The sequence below is a fragment of the Musa acuminata genome, chromosome BXJ2-8, assembly GCF_036884655.1.
Source record: "Musa acuminata AAA Group cultivar baxijiao chromosome BXJ2-8, Cavendish_Baxijiao_AAA, whole genome shotgun sequence".
Classification (NCBI taxonomy): domain Eukaryota; kingdom Viridiplantae; phylum Streptophyta; class Magnoliopsida; order Zingiberales; family Musaceae; genus Musa; species Musa acuminata.
Window position 1 is genome coordinate 39,846,483 of NC_088345.1, and position 23,346 is coordinate 39,869,828.

General features: G+C 38.7%; 4 protein-coding genes across 8 annotated transcripts; 2 read left to right on the top strand and 2 right to left on the bottom strand.

The window, feature by feature from the left end:
• Positions 1-638: 638 nt before the first annotated feature.
• Positions 639-4,364, top strand: LOC135619467 (uncharacterized). Of its 4 annotated transcripts, none has more exons than XM_065121501.1 (5): positions 639-1,000; positions 1,372-1,506; positions 2,899-3,017; positions 3,641-3,701; positions 3,798-4,364. In XM_065121501.1, the coding sequence occupies exons 3-5, from the start codon at positions 2,911-2,913 to the stop codon at positions 4,083-4,085; spliced, it is 456 nt and encodes a 151-aa protein (XP_064977573.1). In that variant the 5' UTR covers positions 639-1,000; positions 1,372-1,506; positions 2,899-2,910; the 3' UTR covers positions 4,086-4,364. The 4 variants fall into 4 exon arrangements, with proteins under 4 accessions (XP_064977573.1, XP_064977571.1, XP_064977572.1 ...); XM_065121499.1 differs by having other exon boundaries at positions 640-1,000; positions 2,899-3,107; XM_065121500.1 differs by lacking the exon at positions 1,372-1,506 and having other exon boundaries at positions 640-1,000.
• A 629-nt stretch (positions 4,365-4,993) lies between these two features.
• On the bottom strand, positions 4,994-9,632 carry LOC103994787 (probable protein S-acyltransferase 6). Of its 2 annotated transcripts, none has more exons than XM_009415225.3 (6): positions 9,392-9,632; positions 8,859-9,005; positions 8,506-8,688; positions 7,222-7,533; positions 5,790-6,023; positions 4,994-5,694 (listed from the first exon to the last, which is right to left on the bottom strand). In XM_009415225.3, the coding sequence occupies exons 2-6, from the start codon at positions 8,973-8,975 to the stop codon at positions 5,221-5,223; spliced, it is 1,320 nt and encodes a 439-aa protein (XP_009413500.2). In that variant the 5' UTR covers positions 8,976-9,005; positions 9,392-9,632; the 3' UTR covers positions 4,994-5,220. The 2 variants fall into 2 exon arrangements, with proteins under 2 accessions (XP_009413500.2, XP_064977574.1); XM_065121502.1 differs by having other exon boundaries at positions 9,354-9,631.
• Positions 9,633-13,907: 4,275 nt separating this feature from the next.
• On the top strand, positions 13,908-15,745 carry LOC135618431 (uncharacterized). The gene is made up of 5 exons (XM_065119302.1): positions 13,908-14,174; positions 14,244-14,389; positions 14,618-14,725; positions 14,891-14,979; positions 15,196-15,745. Exons 1-5 carry the CDS (start codon positions 14,030-14,032, stop codon positions 15,605-15,607), a joined length of 900 nt encoding a protein of 299 aa, XP_064975374.1. The 5' UTR covers positions 13,908-14,029; the 3' UTR covers positions 15,608-15,745.
• Positions 15,746-17,446: 1,701 nt separating this feature from the next.
• LOC135619468 (chloroplastic import inner membrane translocase subunit HP30-2-like) lies at positions 17,447-23,111 on the bottom strand. The gene is made up of 6 exons (XM_065121504.1): positions 22,725-23,111; positions 21,609-21,724; positions 20,341-20,467; positions 17,936-18,084; positions 17,766-17,828; positions 17,447-17,683 (listed from the first exon to the last, which is right to left on the bottom strand). Exons 1-6 carry the CDS (start codon positions 23,034-23,036, stop codon positions 17,656-17,658), a joined length of 795 nt encoding a protein of 264 aa, XP_064977576.1. The 5' UTR covers positions 23,037-23,111; the 3' UTR covers positions 17,447-17,655.
• Between the last annotated feature and the right edge of the window lie 235 nt (positions 23,112-23,346).

Below are 23,346 nucleotides of genomic sequence, written 5' to 3' on the forward strand. Positions count from 1 at the left end.
ATTTAACTATTGAAAGTTATATGAGATAAATAATTAAAATAAATAATTATAAAAGGTCTAATATACTTAGTTTTATGATAATTATTAGTAATATTTAGATTTTATTATAGTATTCAACTAACGTATTAAAATATTTAAATATTAATTTAAATTTACTAATAAGTTATTAATTAATACCTTAATGAAAAAATGATTATAACTCAGTATTATATTATTTAAAAATTCTAGAATATATCTTTATTATTACTGACAAAACTATAAATCTAAAAATATGGGACATAAATGAGTCTTTCTGGTGTATTTCATAATTATAAAAATTATTAACTATGGAGGATATTATATATATAATTAAGTTTTCTAATAAAATACTAATAAGAGGGATATTATGTGCTAACTTAAATTTAGGGAGGTAAATGTAAAAAATCAATAACTTTTTTAGTATATATATATATATATATACATATATTCTTGAAAATTATACTAATAAGAGGGTTACATATGTGCTAAATTAAAGATCCATAATGATAAATATCGTATTTAGAAATTCTACAACGAATAATATACAGCGGAAATATAATTAATTAGGGAAACTACCCATCAAGCGGACTAAAGTGCTATTAGGACGGGCGTAATCCTCCGCTTAGATCGGGGATTAGTCGAGGCGTCGCGGAGCATTTATGCTCGCATTGCTGCCCTTTCGGCGCGTCTCTCGCGGACGCGAAGCGGAAGAGTAGGAGAGAGAGAGAGGGGTATCTCTCGATTCTCCTCTCTCACGCCATCGGTTGCTTCGTCTCGTCCTCCTCCCTCCGTCCTCGGCCTTCCGAATGGTGTATATAATGCGGATTTAGGGTTTTCCCGGTCGATTGCTTTAATCGTGATAGGAGTCTCGGAGAAGGCGCCGGATTCAGTCGTCTGATGTGAAATAGAAGCCAGATCCGGCGTCTCGGTGACTGTCGGCTTGCGTCGCAGGAGATAGGAGGGGATCCGCGAGTTTTACTCGGTAAGAATGCGAGTGATGTTAGGTCTTACCGTTGTTATTTTGATTCAGCATACTGATGGTCTTGTTTTGGTGGATCTCTGCAATTCCTACTTCAGTTATCTGTGTTTTTGTTTCTAAAGCTTTATTGCGGGGAATGAGTTCTCTTCGTTGTGTTGTTTTGCTGGTTTCCTTGAACTCGATCATTTGTCTCATTGGAATGCCCTGTTACCTGGATTCGTCAATCTTCGTGGCCCAAGATCTGACCTTTTCTCTTTCTTGAGGACGCAATTTGAGTTGCACGTCAAGTGGTTGTTGCTCTTATTTTGCTGGCTTTTCTTTGTTTGATTCTCATAAATTTTGTGATTAGGTTTTCTATTCTTTTTCGTTTTCAGGATTTTGGCTTTATTTCAGAAATGTGTATTGCTGGGAACGAAAAGGTCGAATAAAGAAAATGTGTGATGGAAGAGTTGACAGTAATGGCATTTTACAGTTCTTCATTGATTTCGCTGGCCTTTTGCAATAAGAATGTACACTTTCTTTTCTGTCACTTTCATGAGTGTGCCTACAAGAAATTTATGTAATCAGTTAGTGCTCATGTTATGCTAATGTCTGTCCGGTGGTTACTGTTGGAAGTGAACACATTAAACCGTTTTACGAATGGAAAAGATTCATCTGGATTGATTATTTGTTTGACTTGATGTATAGAGGTTCTTTAACTTGTTGTTTCTAACCTGAAATAGTTGCTTATAACCTGCAATGTGGTTTTGTTACCTTGTATGTGTGTTTACGTCTCTGTTGGTTGTACCAGTGTACACTTTTTTTTTGTATATGACTGTTTCTTGTGTCATTGAGGCTCTCATTTATTACGTATTTGCTGTTATCGATGCTTTGGGTAGTATCCTCAGATTGTACTGATTACCTTTAATGTGGAAACTATCAATTTCCTATTGAATGTAAAGTAGGTGCATTTGTTTAGAAGGACAACAAACCTTGCTGAATATGATTTCATCATAGATAGTTTACCATTATAGTTCTTTGGTTTAATGTAAACTACATTATCACCTCCTCCCTTCCCCTTCTAAAAATGCAGCCAAAGAAAAACATTTTCTTTAGCATGCTGTAAGTTCCTAGGTATAAACTTATTGGGAACTCTGGACCTTTGATATTGGTCTTTTTCTGGATGAAATGTCAGTCATACTTGCATAGAATTTTAGCTACTTAAAGATAAATATTTTCTTGTTTTATGATAAATATGTTGAGGTAGAATTTTCTAGTACTTGTTATATATTACTACTTCTGAAAGATATTTCTGATAGGATCTGTTGGTATACATGCGTTATATCAATTTTATTGAATGGCTTAGTGGTAACGTTTGATTTCTTCTTTTCTATCATCTTAGTTGTCTTAAACTTTTTTCCTGGGTGCTATTATGGCAGGTTTTATGCAACTTTGGCTATGACTGTTGAGATTTATTCGTTGCTGTTTAGACTACCGAGCTTATTATTATTATTTTATAAGCTTTATAAACATTGTCATTATTAAACTTTTGGTTGCTGAAGCTAACTATGCATCATTCCTTTTAGAACATAGACTTGTGGCCAACAATGCATATTTTTCTCTAAGCTTGTCTTTGTTCTACTGAATTGGATAAATGTAGTTAAATATCTTTTTTACTGTGCATATGAATGTTGCTTTGAGTCGGTGATCGCAATCCTTTATACATCATTGCCCTACACATGAAGAGGTGTGTTAAAGGGGCATTCTTGGAAACCAGATCCTTAAGAAATTGAGTTTTTGCAGTTTATATTTTGTAAAAAGCATATGAAATATGCAAATGGTGATGAAGATTAACTAGTCTGCAAGCTTCAACTTCTCATGTGTATATGTTAATCATATTATTTGTGCATTTTGTTTAACAGTGAACGATCGAAATGGAGAACTGCCCGGTGAGAGTTAATACCATTGGACAACTATATACAGATTGCGTGTCTGATAGGAAATCAAGGTTTTGGCAAATTGATAACCAACCAAATCTCAGGTCTGATGCCATTTGTCCTCAACCTCGTCGAGCTGTAAAAGTTCCCTATTTGATTCATACCTTCAATGGTGTCATTTCTAAGCCAATGGGGTGAGTGTGAATGAAAATTATTTTGTAAACATCACCATGGCTTCATTATTTTTTTCTTTTCTCAGTCCCACAAATTTCATATTGTTGACTTGATGGCCTTATGAGTCATTTTTTGTTTTCTGACCAAGAAGCCGACTCTTCTACCTTTATGTAGTGTGCTTGAGTTCTTATAATTTTTTATTTTGCTGTATCTTGAATTTAAGAGTATCTTATGACACACTTTATGTTGTTGGGATAAGAATCCACTCAGGACATGTGTCATAAGTTGATTAATCTCCTTGTAGCCCCTAGATGAGGATCCTGTATTGGAATTTGGAAGTACTTTTGTTCTTTGTTTCATGTGTCAGTCACATGTTCATCATAAGTCACTATGAAAGCTTTCGATGGTGAATACAATTTCCAAGTTGTAAAATCCTTTATAGTGGTTATGACATAGAAAGCAGGAACAGCGTCCCTTTCTACTTCATATGAAAAGACTAGTCCTTGGGCATGCTCTTAAATTGTTCGCTAACTCTGCTAAACATTCTTTGCAGCATTTTGCCTATGCACAGAGTGGATTGTGCTCAAGAGATTCTTGATCTTATCCTGAGCCAGGTAATTTTCTGAGCAGCGTATTCATGGAAGAGGGGCTTCATGTTTCTTTTAAATATTCACCGTGGGTGATGCTAACAATATACCTTTCGCTGCCAGAATGACCCATACAATGAGCCAGACTCCAGCAACCAAGTGGGTTTCATCTGCGGCTCTCCTCCTGTACGCACAAGCAATCCTGTTGTCCATGATGTACAGTTTGCCAAACAAGCCCAGTCCTCAGCTTCTTCTCCACTTGGAAACTCTCCTCGCATGAAGCACGCTGGAATAGTTGAAAGAGGGTCTCCGACCTGTGGGTCTTCTCGTGGAGGGAGCCCTAAAGCAAGAATTGAGGGATTCGCCTGTGGGAGCTCTGAGAAGCAACATGTTGCCCCGGCACTAGCATGATCTCCCATCATTAACTCTGACCCTAATGCATGTACTGGTCTTGCCTAGTAAACCTGGCTGTTTAAGATGCTGAAAATGCCAGTTTTAAGCAGAGTTAGTCCTGTAAATACACGAGGTATTGTCCATAATCAGTCTGTATAGCATCCAAGATATGTCCAAGCTGGGAACTGACACCGCTTGGCCTAATCAGTCAGACGTGTCTTTGTACAGTGTAGGTCTTTTTTTGTGTCAACTCTTTTGAGTTGCAGATGCATAAATCATCAACTATTTTGTTTCTCATCTAGCCAGTCATCCAAAAAAAATATGGCTGTGTCCGTTGTGCCCACAGTAGATGGATTTGTGTTTGCTCTGGGGATGTCTCCTCTTGCTTCATCTCATCTTTGTGAGTATAGATGGATTTGTGTTTGCTCTGGGGACGTCTCCTCTTGCTTCATCTCATCTTTGTGAGTATAGGCTTCGTGCAAGTTTTGTCGTGCGTGAGGCATCCACAACGGTAACGGGAACCCTGATGGTTCTTGAGAGTAACGGCTATGATTCATCTTGTCTCTTTTGTTCTCTGTTTTGGATGGTGAAATCTTTTGGGGAAGACTGTTCAGCTCATACATAGGAAGAACTATGGGAACCGGAGATTACTGCTTTCTACATGGCCTCTCCTTCTGACTAATGAACATTTTGGATTAAGTTATGATTCATGTCAAAGGCTCAGACTGTTAGGAATGAGATGGATATATTTATGAGCCTTTATAAGCTAATTAAAGAGGTACAAATATAGGTTTTGAACACATGAGTTGCTCTAAGATCTGCGATATATCAATCTGATTTCAGTTTGATAAAAGATCTCCTGGTGAAAGGATTGTAGCCCGGGAGAGGGCTATGATGCGAGAGTTGGAAGTCTATACACAAAGACCTATATTTAACATCAAGCTTGAAACATTAAATAGATGACAAATACAGTAGAATGGAGTGAAAGTGAAAGAGCGAATCACCAACAAAACAACAGCTCATGCAGGCCTTTTACAGACGTGTTTTTAGAACCCTATGCAGCAAAGAGTGGAAATTACGGGCACCTGCCTTCGCGGCTCGAACCAGACAAAAAGCCTTTCAACTCCATGTCTGCCTACTATTCTGCCGCACCTCAATATCCATGCTGAATCTTCACTCTGTGATCATTACTCCGAGTCTTTACTCTCTCGCCGTATCCATGCTGCACATCTTGTGTCTCCCATTTGCCTCCCATTCCGAACTCAACGGACAGTGCATCAGCGTCATCTGTTGTATCCCAGATCGAGTGCGGTGGCCGCGCTTCGCATCTCTCCAACGCGCCGATCTCGAACTTGTTCTGTATGTCTCCGGGCTCCTCTGCGGCCACAGAGTGCCTCTTCAAGCCAACCTCGAGGTCGAAGTTTGGCTTCGCCATGTCTGTGCTCACGGTTCGCCCTAGAGAATGTGATGTGGTGAATCGAGATAAGTCATCTGTCACCTTTGCTCTGAAGTTGTTTATGGACTTGGGAATCCCCGAGAAGAGGACCTCCTTGACGTTATAGATGCAGCCACGGTTGTAAGGGTTCATTTTGCCATCGTACCGGTATCGGAAGTTCTCATATGTTGTCTGCAAGCAGAGTGAGTTGAAGCATCGATGCACATACAGATGGAACATGTGGAGTTGGTACCATATGTTTGATCCGAGACATAGAGAAAGCAAACCTGGTTGGTGCAGACTAAGTAAAGGTGGAAGGCAGTCAAGCCTCCGACGAACCAAGCTCCTATGAATGTGTAGATGATGAGCATGCCGGAAACAGGTGATTTCAGAACAGCTCGCCAGAGATTGCAATCATAGGCCCCCATGATCTTTGTGAGGTTGACCCAGCAGAAGGTGAAGACATACAGACACAGGATGGTTGTGGAGGACACGAACATAAAAAAGAAACGATAGTTCCTCTGTTTCAATATAATGAATGAAGCAGTAAGTCATAAAATATCCAATTGATGGTGTCTGTATTCCTCAGATAATTGCTATAGATTTTCCTTTTTTGATTAACTAGATTAAAGCTAATCAGAGAGGCGTGATGGTGATGACATCAAAGGTATCGATAGAGTACTGGATATGTGCAAGATGAGACCAAAAAAAAATTTGTATATTGGTTCAACTTTTTAAGTTATTATTATTTTGGATGAAAATGATCAAAACTTGAAGAAGAAACCGACTATTTTCCAACAAAGTAAAGAAACAGCTAACTTCAGTTCATCACATAATTTTTGAAAATAGATGTTTCTACCCTCCCTAATGGGAAAAGTTGGGAGCAAACACATATGTGCTAGCTCAGGTCTAAACTGGCCAGGCTTAGGCTTGCAATATGAGCTCTGGGCCTAAACTAAAACTTGGACCTTCAGAGGGGCCTTTGCTCAAACCCACATAAAGTGTGTAGGTTTGGTAATCACTCGGTCTAAACCATCACACAAAATGTTGAATGGTCAAGAGTTCGCTCCAGAGGAGAGAGAGCTAACCTTACGGTACCCCCATGCGTATCTCACCGGCTGAAGAAGCATTAGAAGACAAACTTCGTCACTCACTTTGAGGCTCTGCTTGCCACTAGAAATATAGTCAACAGGATTATAAGCTTGTCAATTTTATCAGTTTTTGCTTTTTGTTATAATGTTTATGTTAGATCCATGGATGATTTTGAACCTATTCAAAAAATCTCTCCACGTCCTATGTTGCATTTGAGTTAATGCAAGTTTCCTAAAACATTCATCATCATCCTATGTATGTAAGATTTGATGATCTTTTTTTTAGTTTTGGGGGGTTGGGAGATATTAATTGCTCAAAAAGCAAAATCCAAAATCTGACATAAGAACAGTAACTTATAATGATAAAACCTACTGTCTTCATTTTGTGAGCATTGCTTCAATTTCTAGACAACTAAGTTATTCAGCTCCTACTCTGTTCAGTCTGATGTAGCTATTATGGACTAAGGAGACTCGTGTAATTAATCAGGCACAATAACTCTGACACCTTAAACTTCTATGAGTTCTCGTTGTCTATCATCACAATCTCTACTTCAAAAGAACAGATAATTAGTAGGAAAAAGGAGACAACAGCGAAGGATGAGTCAAGAAAAAGGAAATATGTACGTACCCTTCCAATGCACTGCCCAACCCAGGGACAATGGTGATCAAAGCGCTCCACACAGTTGTTGCAGATCGAGCAGTGGGAGCAACGAGGGGGACGATATAGCATGCACGTATTGCAATACTTGACCTTGACGATAATGCCATTCACAAAGACATCTTTGGTCGGCGGCAAAGTTGAGGCGGTACTGTAGCGCCCTGACCACTCTGCGGATAAACTGGGGGAGACACTACCAGCGTCTGTTGGCTCAGGATGACGCGAATTTCGAGGAACAATTCCTGGGTCTCTGCCGGAAGTAAGAAAGAGCACAAGAATGTCCTGCATGTATCCATCCGTAACCAACAATGCCGATATTCTTCATTGATGATGACAACAAAGTCAAGTGGCAAACATAAAGTTGGGCATGTATTCGTATATTCAACTACTATTTTGGCTAATTACTGAGACAGTTTCCTTGGGGTTTCCATTCTTTTTTAGTGATTCATCACCGAGAGTTTTGATTACATGGTGAAATTGGAGCTTCTTTCTATTGTTCCTTTGGCACTGGAAGTTCCCTATGCTTGGATTTGTAATATACTTAGGCTTCATGTCTAGGGTGATTTGGGGCTTTTTCCACGTGCATCCTTGCGGTTCGTAACGGTGATATAGGGGCCCCGTGACACCTATATATATATTCAAAATACATCACACGTGGAAGAACATGTAACAGAAACTCAAATTATTTTTCTTTATGAATAGATTCCTTCTCCTAATACAGAGCACAATCCAAGTTATTGTCACTCCTAGAAGTATGCCTATCTGGATTAATTCACTAACACAAAAGCAGTTTTAAATATAAATAATTTAACATAGAATCAAACAATAAATGGTGAAGTCAAATTTTCATTTCAAACCTTTCAAATATTTCATAAAGATCCTTACTAGTCAAACATTAAAACATATTTGCTTGATTATCCTTTATGTTATTATTATTATCTTAATAGAATTTTTTTTTTCGAATATCACTTGGACAATATAACATATGATAACCTATGAAAAGGACACATGCAATAAGACTAATTGCTCGGGTGTTCTTAATGAATATTCTAATAATATAACACTTCACATGAATCATGACATGTCCATGCTATTTTGTTCTCCTTGAAGATTTTGATGCTATTGTTATGTTTTAAATACGAATTCGAGGATCTCAATCAATTCTTTGATTATGATTGCTAACATACGCAAATAAAACAATAGAATGAAGCTATAACGCTGTGAATTTAAATGCGATGAGAAAGAGAGACTCACATATGCGGCAAATATGACAGCAAAAGCTACTATGAAGTTCCCCAAGTGATGCTGGAACTCATTAATCAGCTTGTGTGAAACAAATAGCACAAAGAGGATAACCGGCACTACGATAAGAGGTATTGTGAGCATCAGAGATCTCACATCTGGACCAAATATAAGCCTCCCTCCCAGAAAAAATCTCTGCGAGATGTCAAAGAAAAGACAATTAATTTCCGTTCCAATTTATGATCAGTTAACAGATTAATTGAGGAAAAAGGAAACAGAGATTGAGTTCGAATAGCAAACATATCGGTTTTCTTTTCACATTCTTTTTTCCTCGATTAGCGAGATTGGGGGGATGGATTTCTTACGTTGCTCCCTTTCCACACTTGATATAGCCGCTTGGTTGGATCGCCTGCCTCGATGATCCTCCGATTCGATTCGGACATACGGAGTGGAAGTGGACTCCCGTACATGTTGCCTTGCATTCCGTCGGATCCTCGGGTACGATCCTTGCGCTGAGGTCCGCGATGATAAGCAAGCATGTCAAAAAGCCGACAATTAGCGTGGCATCAAAACACACCAAAATCAAAATTCTTTTTCTTCAGATCGGAAAGATGAGATCCAGAAATGGAGCGATGCATTCGATTGTTCGAACTTGACACGGTGAAACGATCATGAAGCCCGATCACATGATCCATAAACACAAATACGTGAACCCAAAGGGTTAGCTAGAAATTTCCCACAAAAAAGGAACGAAACCTACGAAATTGATTCAGACACATTGAACGGCGACAAATCGCAGAGACTCCGAACAAATCCGACAGAAAAAGACGCGATTCCAAGAGGAAAGAAGGCAACATTACCTTAGACAAACAAAGAATAAGGCAACGTAAGAGAAAACCCTAGACGGCTGCTTCCTCTCCAACGCGTTCTCCGGCAACTGTTCGTCCACCTCCGATGAGCTGACGGGCGCTGCAGCGGGAGGAGGAGACCGAAGAACTATGGATCGCCATGTCCGGCCGGGCGGATCGCCGATCCCAGGGTCATCGGCGGCGAGTTGAGGGCTTCGATTCCACCGTTCGGCGAGGAGCAGACAAGGGAGGGGGACGAGGAATTGTTGTCATTATCGTTACTTTTATTAGCAGCTAAAAAAAGGCGAAACCGCGCCAAATCGGCAACCGTAAATGAACGAAGACGAAGCCCGGCTCTGATGTACACAAAAGCCCCGAAACTTTTCATTAATGACATCCGTATCCAAAACTCGACGGTTCCGTTGGATCAGTAGTTTGAGTTCGAATTGGACCCAATCCACTCGGTTCGGGTTTGGTTCGATTTGAATGTGATGCGCTAATTCAATAGTGTCAGGCTTAGCCAACTTCAAATCGAACCAAACCCAAACCGAGTTGGAAGGGGCCCAATTCGAACTCAAATTATTGATTCAACTAAACCATATAAGATATATTTATATGATAAAATGGTCTATTGATAAGACAAAACAAAAAAAATGATTTTTAAATTCTCGGTCATATTTAATTATAAAGTGTAAAATAAGAAAAGAAAAAGAATTATCGGAATATAAACTGGGCTGGGCTAAATTGTGCCGCAGGGACAATGTAAGCGATTGCCTCACCGGATTTGGGCGAAATCACCCGCGCGATTCGACGCCTATAAATATCATTCAATACATTTGAATTCGCGAAGTTTCTTCTGGCAGGGGGAAAGGGACAGGCGAAGGGGATGACGCTGCTCTGCTTCTTGCTCGATCTCCGAACCATCTCTCCTCCATTGCTCCGCGATCTGAAGCAGGTGATTGCATCCGTCTGTTAGTTGATCCTCCTCCCTCTGATCTGTTCTTCTTCCCTCGGCTTACCGGTTTCATGTTTGGACGAGTTATTAGTACTTGTTCATAGATTTGGGATCTCTTTGGGTCTTTTGATCTAGATCTACCACTCAACCTTCTATTGGGTGACAGGCTTTACTACAGCTCGCCAATCTTTATGCATCGTGGTCGGATAGAGCAGAGAGGAAGCGAGGGAAGGAGATCCCTTTTTTACGAGACAATGTCGGGCTGTGCTACCTCCACTGGTGCAGAAACTCTTCATCCTCTTGTACGGAGGTCGGTAAGACTACCCCTGATATTGTTGAGGATGATAGGGGAAACTCTTCATCCTAATTGTTCGATAGATGAATTCAGAGCCTCAAATACATTTCAGTTAGTAAAAATACGCATTCCTTTGGATCATAGGGAACCTACTGTACTTCTCTGGAATCTTGAATTGATTTGTCGATTTTGTATGGATCTTTAGCAAAATTCTATTCTGGTACAGAACATTCTAAACTTACCGACCAAAAAATGCGAATAATATGCATATTTGACTTATGTCTTGCATTTAAGCCTTCCCAAAAGATTATATGTTGTATAAGGTGGCTATTTATATCATGTAAAGGGTTAAAACCACTTGTTGTCGTTTCCAATCGGTGAGGAGGAAAAATAAGCTCAATGTTAATGGAAGTTCTCGCCATACATAACAGAAGACCACATGTGAAGTTTTTCTTTCTTTTTTTTTTGTTCAACCAGACCACATGTGAAGTTAAATATGTGCCCGTGTCACATGTGCAACCATGCACAGAATTACAGAACAGAGGTCATTCAATGTCTCTCATTCTCTCTAAGCACTTGTTCTAGAATTTACCATTAGTTTGTGATGTTAGGTTCTTTGTACTGAATCTGCTGGTCGAGAAATTTGACTCTAGAAACATTGAACTGGAATCATAATAAGAGACTAATTTATATCTCAATCTTCAACTTTTTGACACTCCTAGCGATAATCATCTTGACATGTGAATTACCAGCCATGTAAAATGGATCTTGTGGCTGATAGTTAATTATTGTGAATTACAGTCAATTATTATGTCATCAACTGTACTCTGGTTTATAGATAAAATGCTCAAATGCATTTATTGTACAATGAATTTCAATAGCTGAAGATTGCATACAGACCTGGAGAAAGGTTTAGTGTCTGTGACTTTCATCATGCTGTAAACAGCATTTCCTCGGACAACTTTTTGCCAGATGTGAGCAAGTTTATGCATACAGAAAGTATCACTGAAGGTAATACTTACACGTTCAACGTCTTTGTTTTGTGCTGAAATACAGGAGATAAGAGTTGCAAAAAATCTGGCAAATTTTCAACTAGGCAATGTTAAATGGTGTCAGCTCATTTGGATTGCATCGTTTGACTGTTCCATACATCGTGGATTAAATATACTTTCTTATTCAGGTTTGTCTCTTATGGAACCTTGCAGAAATGCCACTTACAGACCTTTTGAATAAAAATGCCCTGTACAAATGGGGTAGTGATGATGTCCCAAAGAAAGTAATTGTCATTTGCTCATCCATTACTACAAGCACTGAATCTCTTCGGAGATCTCTTATGGTATGTAGGTTATCTTAATTTGTTATTTATTCTGGTGAAATTTCTCCTGTTAGTTCCGAGCTGCTATTTTTGTGATCGACACTATTATTACTACTAGGATGCCGCAGAACGATGCATCACAGTGGAGTTTGTAGTATTGGAACAGGCAGACACAAATATCTGTTATGATGATGCCTTGAAGCTCATGCAATTTACTGATGGTATTTGTGACCTTGAGAACTGTGTGATCAGGAGTTATCCTCTGGGTAAGTTCTCACAGCTTAGTATACTGGAAATAGTTTTCTACTTGTCTGCATCAGCCTCGATTGGTTAATAACTATTCTGTTTGTTTGGAATTTTGACCTTAATCATGTTAACTGAGATTTTTAACAGTTCTGAATGTGTGTGTGTGTGAGTCTGTATTATTTTTTGAGATTTTTTTACGTTGTCAACAACACCTAGAATATTTTGAGCCATCAATGTCACCAAATTAATCTTGTGTACAATTCTTAGTTCTCCTAAACAATGAACTTTCTGAATTGCAGATACCTGGATATTAAATTCCCTGGTGAAAAAATGGTTCCAAGAGCTAAAGGATGATACACAGGAGCCACTGCAAGCAGTATTTCTTTTCAAGAATGGCATTGTCGGTTCAGTCAATCAAATGCACTGCAACTTGTTTCCTTCATATACTCATATCATTGATGGTTTTAGCTCTTGCCAGGTAATTGAATTGGTTCGGTAAAGGCTAATTCACAATGTCAATCTTTAAAGGTCGAAGCAATCTCAGATTGTTTCTTTAATTAAAAAACATTGGGATGACTTGACATTACTTTTGTCAATGGGGATCATCATCAATATGGTTTTGTTGTTCTTCAACATATTCCATTCTGTTACTAGAAAGAAGATGTTCAACACTAGGACTCACTAGGGATAATATTTTCCAACAGTAAATGCTTTGTTAATTCCTACTTTTACCTCGCTGATAATAGCAATTTTTCTTGGTGTTGGTTGTCTTGATATGAGAAAGGACTATATATAGCACCGAGCTAATTGATACAAGAGCTAGAGAGCTTCTCTCTATTGCAAGGCAGGTCAATACTGATCTGTAATCCAGTTCATTTTGGACAATTATATATATTGTGTGTGAATCTATAGACAGACACAAGGATGCATAGTATTAATGAAAAACCCAAAATTATAGTTCTTTAGATGAGGATGAGCATTGAGAGCACGTACCTTGTTATGTTAAAATGAAACAAATTTTTAAGTAGGGTCCATATGGATCAGATTCTGTAGGTTCAACACATGTTTTAGCTGGCCAGTGGAAAAACACTGACATGAATAAGGAACATGAGACAGGTTATAATGATACCTCACACTCCAGTATCAATCATGAATTCCAAAATTGTTGTTGGTCTCATCACATGCCTTGACTTAATGAGCTGAAATTTTAACATGTTGAGTTAATAGTAATAAAATGATGTCTGAGATATTATTTATGCTTAGCATCTTGTATCACTTGTTCCGAAAGTTAACGGAGGTTAAATTGAGCAAAAATTTATTAATGAGTTGTGTTTGAATTCTCACTTGCAAAGTTGTGTTCTAATGGAATATGTCAGGACAGACTTGCAGGTGTCATGGCTATCCCGTTGACACTGCCATCAATAATAAGACAAAATTGTCTTGTCCACTGACCCTTCATGAGTTAGAGGCATCTGAACTGATTGACAATGTTGTACGAGTAGGAGAACAGTCTGTTCTATTTCTGCCGTCTTTTGAAGGTTGTTTTAGTCCCCGAAGAATCTCTGCATCCTTAACTTTGAGTGTTATTGAATGCACCAGCTTAGCCTCATTAAGTGAAGGTAATTTTTGCTTATCGGCAAATAAATACATGGACATATGGCATCAACTTAAGGCTTATGTTTCTTCTGCCTACATTTGTAATAGAGTTCAGATGATTTGTCTCACTTCTTTGTCTGATCCAACATAGTTTGATTTATTTTAGACGTGTAGAAAGGGAAACCACTCACAGTTGAACTTCTATGTCTGTGATAATTGATCTTCATATTAAGATTTTTAAAACTGGAGAATGAAAGATTCTTAGTAACCGTAACAATGAAATGTTCATTTTTAGAGTTTTTTTTTTCTTTGTCATTACTCTGCAAACAGGTTTGATAATGGGAGCATCCTTTTTTGTAACTCCATCTACCCATGAAATCGAATCTGCTTCAGATGAATCAGATAACGTGGATCTGAATGTTCAGAGTGAGTATACTTGGTTTTGACTGTTATTGCTCTTGACCAACTTCTCATCAGTCTTTGCTTTCGTTGCAGTTTTTCGAGGGTTGTGTAGAACTCTTTTCCTTCTAGATCAGGGACTCGTTTGCTCCTCAACTTGTAATACAGAAACAATGCAAGATGGTACCTTCCTGAGCTATTATCTTCTCCAACCATCAGCGGGAGGGCCAATGCTTTTGAGGGTAATCAATATTTCAGTTTTATTGATGGCTCTACTGATACTGTGAAAGCTATTATTGCCGCACAGCTGGATTGGCAATTTAGAAACATGTTTACTGCAATAATCAAGTAATTTCGGATAGCATGTCTGTTGGTACTGGTTTCAGTTTAACTAATCAAGTAATTTATCTGCCCACTGTCTATCACTTTCTTAAATGCAAATGACAATCATTAAATCGTGGAAAATGCAGAGGCTTGCCTCGTCGGAGGAAATATTACCCATTCCTGAGATAGCTCAGACAAGTGAAGTAGCCATACCAGAGGAGGTAGAGAACTCTATTCGAGCCTCTTTGACAAAGGTAAAAATATTCTCCCTCTAGCGAAACAAATTTCAACGAAGTATAGTTTATCTCAATGAAGAATTATAGACTATGCATAAGGAAAAAAAATGTTGAGTTTATCTGCCTCTTGTAAATCATATGCCTCGTTCAGTAAGTTTTAGATTTTTTTTTTTCCTTGTTCAGGTTGAACTAAGAGACTACAACCCTCTTCAACATGAAAGAGGTTTTCATGCTAAACTTAACTGGCTGGTGAAGGAGAGCTTGCAATTTGGGTAACTCCATCTTCTTATTGCTAAGAAGTATATACTTTAACTAAAAGAAGATAATTTTAGACACCGAGATGCAATTACACCTACCTGAGACTCAGAAACTTGATATGAAGATATTCATGCTACTTAACCAAGTCAAGTTAATTAGATGACTTGTGTCTAACTAAAGTAGCATAAAAAATGCATTACCTTATACTCAGAATAAAATTTGTTCTCCAGGTCGATTACTTCACTCTGTGTTCCAGCAAATCCAGAACTTAACCTCAATGATCTCCAGCAACAGCCATTAACTCAAGTTTCTGAAGGACAGATGTCTCTCAACCAACACAAGGAGAAGACCTCTTCTTGTTTAACCGAGGAGTGGGAGCGGCTTCTCATTGTAGATGAATTGACTAGCAGCTCACCCCCAAGTTTTCCTATCCCCAGGACTAAAACATCAAATCTAAGGGCTCAGGCTAAGCCTCTGGATGAGAAAACTTCAAGAATTCTGGAGAGATTGGAAGCTCCAAAGCAACAAATCCCGACGAATTTCTTGAACGAGGAGATGAAAAAGCCATTACTGCCATTTAATTCAAGCTCAAGTCAGCCACTAAAACCCAACTTTCAGAAGTTGAAAAGAAAGCAAAGGTAAAGATAGACTTCATTTTTGTTACTCGCAAACTAAGTAGTTATGTTTGCTTAATGCCGATGGTAGATGAAAACTCGTAAATATAAAATCGCATATGTGCGCAAATCGGGAACATATATGATGCCACTTTTCTGAAGCTAAACAAATCTATCCCATGATGCTATAATTCTTGAGGAAGTATCGTATTCATTCATTTACGTGTGCAATTCTAAGTATACCCCTCCCAAGTTTTCTGGTGCAGCTTGGTTGAAGTTGATAGTCAGCATGGCATCTCAACATGGTGCTAAACAAGGCAGCTGGTGGAACCGATGATTCTTCTCATAAATGCAAGATACAGGTAACTTCTTTTTACGTAATTTTTTTTTCCCGCAAGACATCTCCTTGGAACCTTAGGGATGCTTAAATCAATACACTATTTAGTTCAGACTGTCATCATTTTGGATGATAACCAAATCGACCTAATAAATAGTATAGAAAAGATGTGGTTCCCATCTTTTCTCGACCAACCCAATTTAAACCTAAGCATACCTCCGTCAATGTTCTAAGAGTCATGAGTAAGGTTTACAATTTTGCATATCGGTATTATATCGATCAGATTGACGCTGATAGGTACGTTAGTATCAATGTACCGAGCATGACATATTCGTAGGTATTGAGTTTCGAAAAAAATAAAAATCATCAAATGTAAAGATTGTATTGTCTGTAACAGTACGGTGCTGGTCCTGTACTGACCAGTATCGACCTTACATTGGGTGTGCCAGACAGTATAGGCCTTGTATCTCTTGGTATAAATATGATACCATGTGTATCGTCTGATTAATCTTGATATATATACTAATAACATGTCGGATAAACCTTAATCATGAGCACCACATTGAATTAGCTTCTTTGGGAAGAGCACGTACCAGAAGGGGACTTGGGCATCCGTAGAGTTCGGATCCGCGATTAATTAGAGTTGTCTTCCCATATCGCTACGAGTTGCCGATAGAAATTTCCCCTGGACGTTGCTCTGCTGCCTGCCATATCCACCTCGCTATTTGGTGTTGGACATTTTTGACCCTCGATCAACTCATCTTGATAGGCTGATCTATTTGATATGGCCAACGATGGTCCAATTACTATTAACCTCAAAGCACGTTCAGATCTCGAAGGTGGGGGGGAGGGAGGGTAGAGGTAAATGTTTCAGACGAAGAGGGTTGCCGAGGTGGCGTAGTCGCATAAATATGCCGTATGTGGGTTGGAAAATAATCCTAGAAAGCTACCCTGAATGAAAGGGAGAGCTTATGAGTTCACTTGATGCTGAATCTCACTCCGGGATGTCGCTTAATCCGACTGGTCACTGTGCATTTGACAAATCACTAACTTTGGTGTGAAAATAAGGTGTTCGACTTAATGCCTGTTACAAGAGTCGTGTCATGCACCGCTCGGAAGCCATGATGACTCGAATTGAGCGACGATCGACGCGAGGCCAAAGGAGTTTATGGTGGGTGCGGAAGCGCCGTTGATTTCAGGCGCAAAGCTAGGGGCCCTTAGCGAGGCCGATGGGTGCAGGAAGTCGAGCAAATAAATGGTCGGTTTGACAAGGGGTTTATGATGCGGCCGCGGCGCTTACAGATATTTATAGCCAATGCGGAAGCTTGGAGGACGCGACGAGTGTTTGATCAAATGCAATGACTGGCAAACTAGATAAGCATAATAATCAAACATCTTTGTCTACACATCCTTCCATCAGAACGCCTATGTTAGTCTTTGCAATTAGACAAGTTATACATATACTATTTCCTTCAAAAGCAGTCTGGGAAAATGCCTTCATAGTAAAAGAAAAAACACGCAAGACAAGACTCACTTGTACACTAATTCATTTCTAAATCATCAGTACATTTATTAATTAAGAAAAAGACAGAACAAATCCAATGACAATTACCTTAAAAAAAATGTGAACAGTAACTACAAAGGTAGAACAGTTCAACTTGTGAAAATAATCTCTTTAAACATAAAAGTAAGATTGCATATAGAGATCTTTCTGACACTACAATGACAAGAAGACAGGTTCACCTTCCTTTAGTCAACTCAGGGTCACTGAAAACGGCAAAACAATAAGTTTGGTCAATGTGTATAGATTATATTCTAGATATTCTGCCAGAATAAGAAGACCACAAACCTATGTATGTGATCAAGGATGAGAAGCCTAGGTCCAGGAGGGATATTGACATCTCTCAGTGCACTGGATGAGAAACATGAGAAGAGCTTTGAGAGATATCACCGCATGATTAAAACAACAATTTTTCATCCAGAAATCTGAAGTAGTTCAGAGCAGCATAAGACTTTTACCTGTCTGTAAGAAGAGGCAAAGTGCTATCTGTAAGCAAGCCTTTCTTAAAGTTCTTCTCATACTTCTGTAGACCAAGGCACGTTAACATACCCCTTGTCTGAGAGTAATATACCTCCTCAGCTGGTGGAGACGAAAACTTCTGACCCACCTGAAGCATAAAGCAAAAGAAATTGTCTAAATGTAATTGTGCTTACTCAACAGAAGCATCCAATACATATAATGTTGTGTACGTGAGAAATACACAAGCCATCATGGACAATAGCCGCACTAAAATGTCAATTTGTCGATCCAGGCTAGATAGAGTCCCATAAGCAAATAAATCAGGCTTCACATATCACAATAACAAATGCGAACATATCCACCTACTGAAGGCCACTATCAAGTGACTCCCACTCAAAGTTGTAAGCAGGCGGTTGAAATATCACACAATATTCAATATACCACGTAGCACAGATGCTGCATATGCAGACCTGTTAGAATACTTGATTATGTACAATATACAATCAAGTTGCTAATGAGTAAAAAATATGCTATTTAGACTCAATTAAGTAGCCACCATCTGTACATATTTAAAAACCTAAGTTTGCAATAAAAGAAAACGGGTAAATGGTCCAAGTAATGAATTTTATATCATCACGAAGACATGAACCAAGCACAACAAGGTCACAATAATAGTAATAGTTGAGACACAAAAAAAAAAGAACATAAACCACATATGCAACTACATTTTCATGCTTACAGGAGCCGCATGTGTGGCAACAGATTTTGCATATACTACATCTCCATATACTATGACACCACATAGTGAGAAGATTAGAGAGGGATCCTTTGATATCTAGTTTGAGAGACTGGAGTTAGGATGCTTATCAATGGAACAGTACCAGTGTACTTGTCCTGTCCCTGGCTGGCACTAAACATCTTAATTTTTGTATCTTACTTTAGTTTAATTTGCCCATTTTGGATAGCCTTAACCTTTGCGTCACAGACACCTATTTGCTGCAAGATGAATGGTATGCTAGCCATTCATCTACAGACATATGAGGAGTTGCTTTCATCTCTGCTAAAGAAAGAGATACTGAAACACTTAACGTCTTAATATTTGTATCTTACTCTAGTTTAATTTGCCATTTTGGATAACCTTAACCTTTGTCTCATAGACACCTATTTGCTGCAAGATGAATGGTATGCTAGCCATTCATCTACAGACATATGAGGAGTTGCTTTCATCTCTGCTAAAGATAGAGATACTGAAACACTTAACATCTTAATTTTTGTATATTACTTTAGTTTAATTTGCCATTTTGGATAGCCTTAACCTTTGTCTCACAGACACCTATTTGCTGCAAGATGAATGGTATGCTAGCCATTCATCTACAGGCATATGAGGAGTTGCTTTCATCTCTGCTAAACCTAGAGATACTGAAAAAACAAAACCACATTAAGTATGTGTGCAAAAGCAAGTAATATAAAAGCACTTTCATGACTATGGCCCTACAAATGGAACATCTCCTGCTCGACCAACATTCCATGAATTAAGACAAACCAATATAAAAAAAAGGATTTCTTAAGCTCATGATTTAAATAAAATTATAGCTCAAATAAACTATTAAGACATTTGTGATTTCACAATTCACAAAAGAGACTTCAACACCTGCCAATCCAGACCAATCACAACCTGAAATCCTGTGACCAATCTCAAACCCAACACAATCCAGCAAAACTCATGCCAAGATATTTCTTGGATTCATCAAGATATTTCAAACCTCCACCTTGCAGCAGAGGAAGATATTTGCTGCATGAGCAAACCAATTATGGCAGTTTCCTACATCACTAGAGCCCTTGAATCTCTCTTAATTCGTCTCAACTTTGTTTAGGACCTTCAGAACTACTCACAAACCCTTCATAATTCTAAAGGAACATCATAAAAATCACAGTAGTCCACATAATTTAGACCTCAAATACAAATTCCAACTGTCATTTCCAGACTTCCAAAACATACAGCCAACCCTTTCTTCAGTGTTGTCTAACCTCAACATTCATTCATACATAATTTTTCAGATGAGAAATAATCACAACATCAGTAGTTTAAATATTTTCCTATTCAGCAGAAAATTTCCACCAAATTGAGGTTTCGCATCACTATTGTTTCCAGTCAATAGCAAAAGAATTATTTTTCTCCCCTGCTCAAGGATTCTTTCTCATCTAAAAGGCCCAAACCATAATTTTACAAGAAATTTCACAGAACAAAAAGTTAAAATTTGATGTGGTGATGGTTGCTTTTCAGCAGTGAAAAAAAAAAAAACAATGCTAAAAAAACTAACTAAAAGAATTCAATCATGAGCAAATTTTCATTCAAGAAAAGACTAAATTATGCAACATGACAACCTGTGAAAACAATGCTTACCATAAATAAGCCACCTTGAAAAAGAGCAAAAAAAAGTCCTGAAGTGACTGCATTAGCTGCCTGATTTGGTCCTCCCATGCCACTAACCAATGAAAACAATGCTCCAGAACCAAAGGCTGCCACCATACTGCAACAAAATAAACTTACCATAAGCCCAGGAAACTCACCATAGTTAAAATCTCTCGAGCTTTAACACAGAAGAAGCCTGGACTGAATTTACTACATAGTGAATATTTCACAAGGAAAAGAAGACAGAGGAGTTTATATAGGTGACAACCATCGATATGATGTCTAAAACAAGTACAAGTTCCACAACTAGAGACAACTTCAAGTTTTATTTCTTTGGTCTCATAAGAACCCTCCTGCTCACTCCCCTCATCCCTTAAGTCATAAGGAGTCACTTAATTTAATAGAAATTATTTAAACCTTCATTGCCATTAATTACCTTCATAGTTTCCATGTTTCCTGTCATTCTAAAACATTTCTTGCACACAAATCCTATCTTAACTTTTATGAAGATAGTATTGCATAAGCAAGCAAAGCAGCCTGCCAGCCCAACAGTGGAAGGGAAAAATGATCTACTGTATGTAGTCCAATTACTAAAAACCTAGTTGTAGAAGTTATTACATCATCTGACATGTTGATGGGTCACTCCATGTGAATTATTGGCTCATAGGTTGCAACTATTCACGACAGATATCCCACATTGTACCACCAAGATCGCTCCATGACATAAGTTTGACTCAGAGTCAACTTGCAGCATCATTTTTCCGTCCAGTGTACACCATTATAGTGACACTATTAATTGTTATTGCAGGATCTGTTATGCCTTTTGGTTAGTGTATTGACTGATCCAAGATATTATGATCAACATCTATTATATATTGAATTTTATTCAGTCAACTGAAACACACCAAATAACAAGGTGAATGAATCTGATATCCATTATAGCATTGCCTTTTCGTGCACTTACACTTGTTCTCTTAAGAAGAGAGGGAAATTATACTACGAGATTTGTTAATCTTAAACTAATATAATTCCTTCTCATACTCTTAAATCTATTGTTTAGAAGATAGAACCATTACTTTTCTTTCAAGCCTTTAAGTTTCTTGTATTTTGTTTTTCTAACTACATACATTGACCCTCCCCAAACCCCATATTGGCAGGAGTCTCATACATTGGGATCACCTTTTTTTTTTTTGACAAAAGGCAATAAACATTTAATTAACTGAAATGAAATGCCAAGAAAAGCTTAAATTCAAGCTCACCTGCTTTGAACATCCTCCACTCCTCTTATTCTTTTCATGACAGAAGATATACCAGCATTTGCACCTGCCATGACTGCAAAATTCCGAGCTTGTACTAATGGACCACCAGCAAGCGCCTGATATTCATGTGACATGATAATTATTATATGCAATTTTATGAAAAAAAAAATACAATTAGCAGTCTTTTTGCATCATAAAAGGGTAGAATGAGAGAGCATTTGAAAGTAGCAGGATCCAATGAGTCCAGAAGAAAAAGCACATCCGATAAGAAAATCAATTATAAAATAAATTGACACTAAAGAACTTAAAAAGAAGTCCAATTCTAATTCATTAAACCATTATTGTCTCATCAAGCAGGATACTGCATATTGCTAGCAGCAAATTAGGGTAACATATTGGCTTTCGTGCTAACAAGTAAAAGGTGGAAAAGACTTGGCACCACAGAAACCGGACTCCCATAGATCGAATAGTTCTCAAACTGTTAACTGTTATGACCCAATCTGACATAACTACTGGCCCGATAAGTTGAACATAGCAGGCCTTAATCACATGATCTAAATTGCTTCAGTCCAAGTAATTACTAATAATCACACGAAACTCATATATCAACCTTGCCCAGTTGCCCATCATCATCAACATATCGGTGAGGTTGTTTACTGGCAAAAAGCTTGTAATCCATGCATGTGTGATTCTGTAGCTAATGTTGCCTAATAGTGTCAACATTTGAAGATGGCATTGCAATATGCAATACACAGATTGCTGATGGCAGTGACATGAAGTAGCCTGATTGGGCAAATCACAGAAAACATTATCCTATAGTGGATCATGCTCATCTTATGTCAAGTCAAAATAACAAAAGGTCCAACAAAGTCTGTCTATGACATCTACGGGAGTATAACTCTAAAGCAAACCGGAATCTGATAATTAATCGGCCATGTATACAAAGATCCATCTTACTCATTCACTCATGGCAAACTGTTGCGAAAAGGGAACTTTTGTGGAGAAGTAAAACCCTAAATAAACCCTCTCGCCATGTTCCAGAAGAAAACCTCTAATTGAAGGATCAACGTAATGGGAACTGTTGCGGAAAGGACTCAAGGAAGGGAAGGATTCGACCTGGGCGTTCTTCAAGGACGCGATGGCCTCGGGATTGAGCCCGGCGGCGTTGGGGGTCGAGGCGGGTAACGCGGACGAGACATCCGAGGTCAGGGTACCCAGGAGTCCTCCGATGGCGGCGCCCTGGGCTGCGTTGGTAGCCGTAACGACGGCGGCCTCAACGGCCATGGACTGCTTCGCCAGCCACGCGCGGAAGCCGGTCTCCAGCTCCTTGATGCGGGCCTGCGCCAGGGCTACTGGGTTCGGCGGAGAGGCCGGCGGAGCCAACACCATACTCTGGCCAACTCCGCCGCCGCTGCCTTGTCCAACCATCGCCACCGTCCGATCCCCTCCTCTCCCGCAGCCTGCAGCAGCGACGCGACGAACGAAAGCCCCGATACTTGAGACCTACACTAATCACTCGTTTCATCGTCGAGTTCTTTTACATAAATGCCGCTTAATAATCAACCAAATTACAGATTTGCCATGTCCATAGTTGCCACTAGAAAGATAATATATGGACAAATATGTCATTTTAGTTGGGTTTTTGTTCATATTATTGATCTAACTATGACTTGAATATGTATTGTCTTACTACGTTCTTAATTTACCATTTTACGTCAAATAATATGAAATAAAAAGG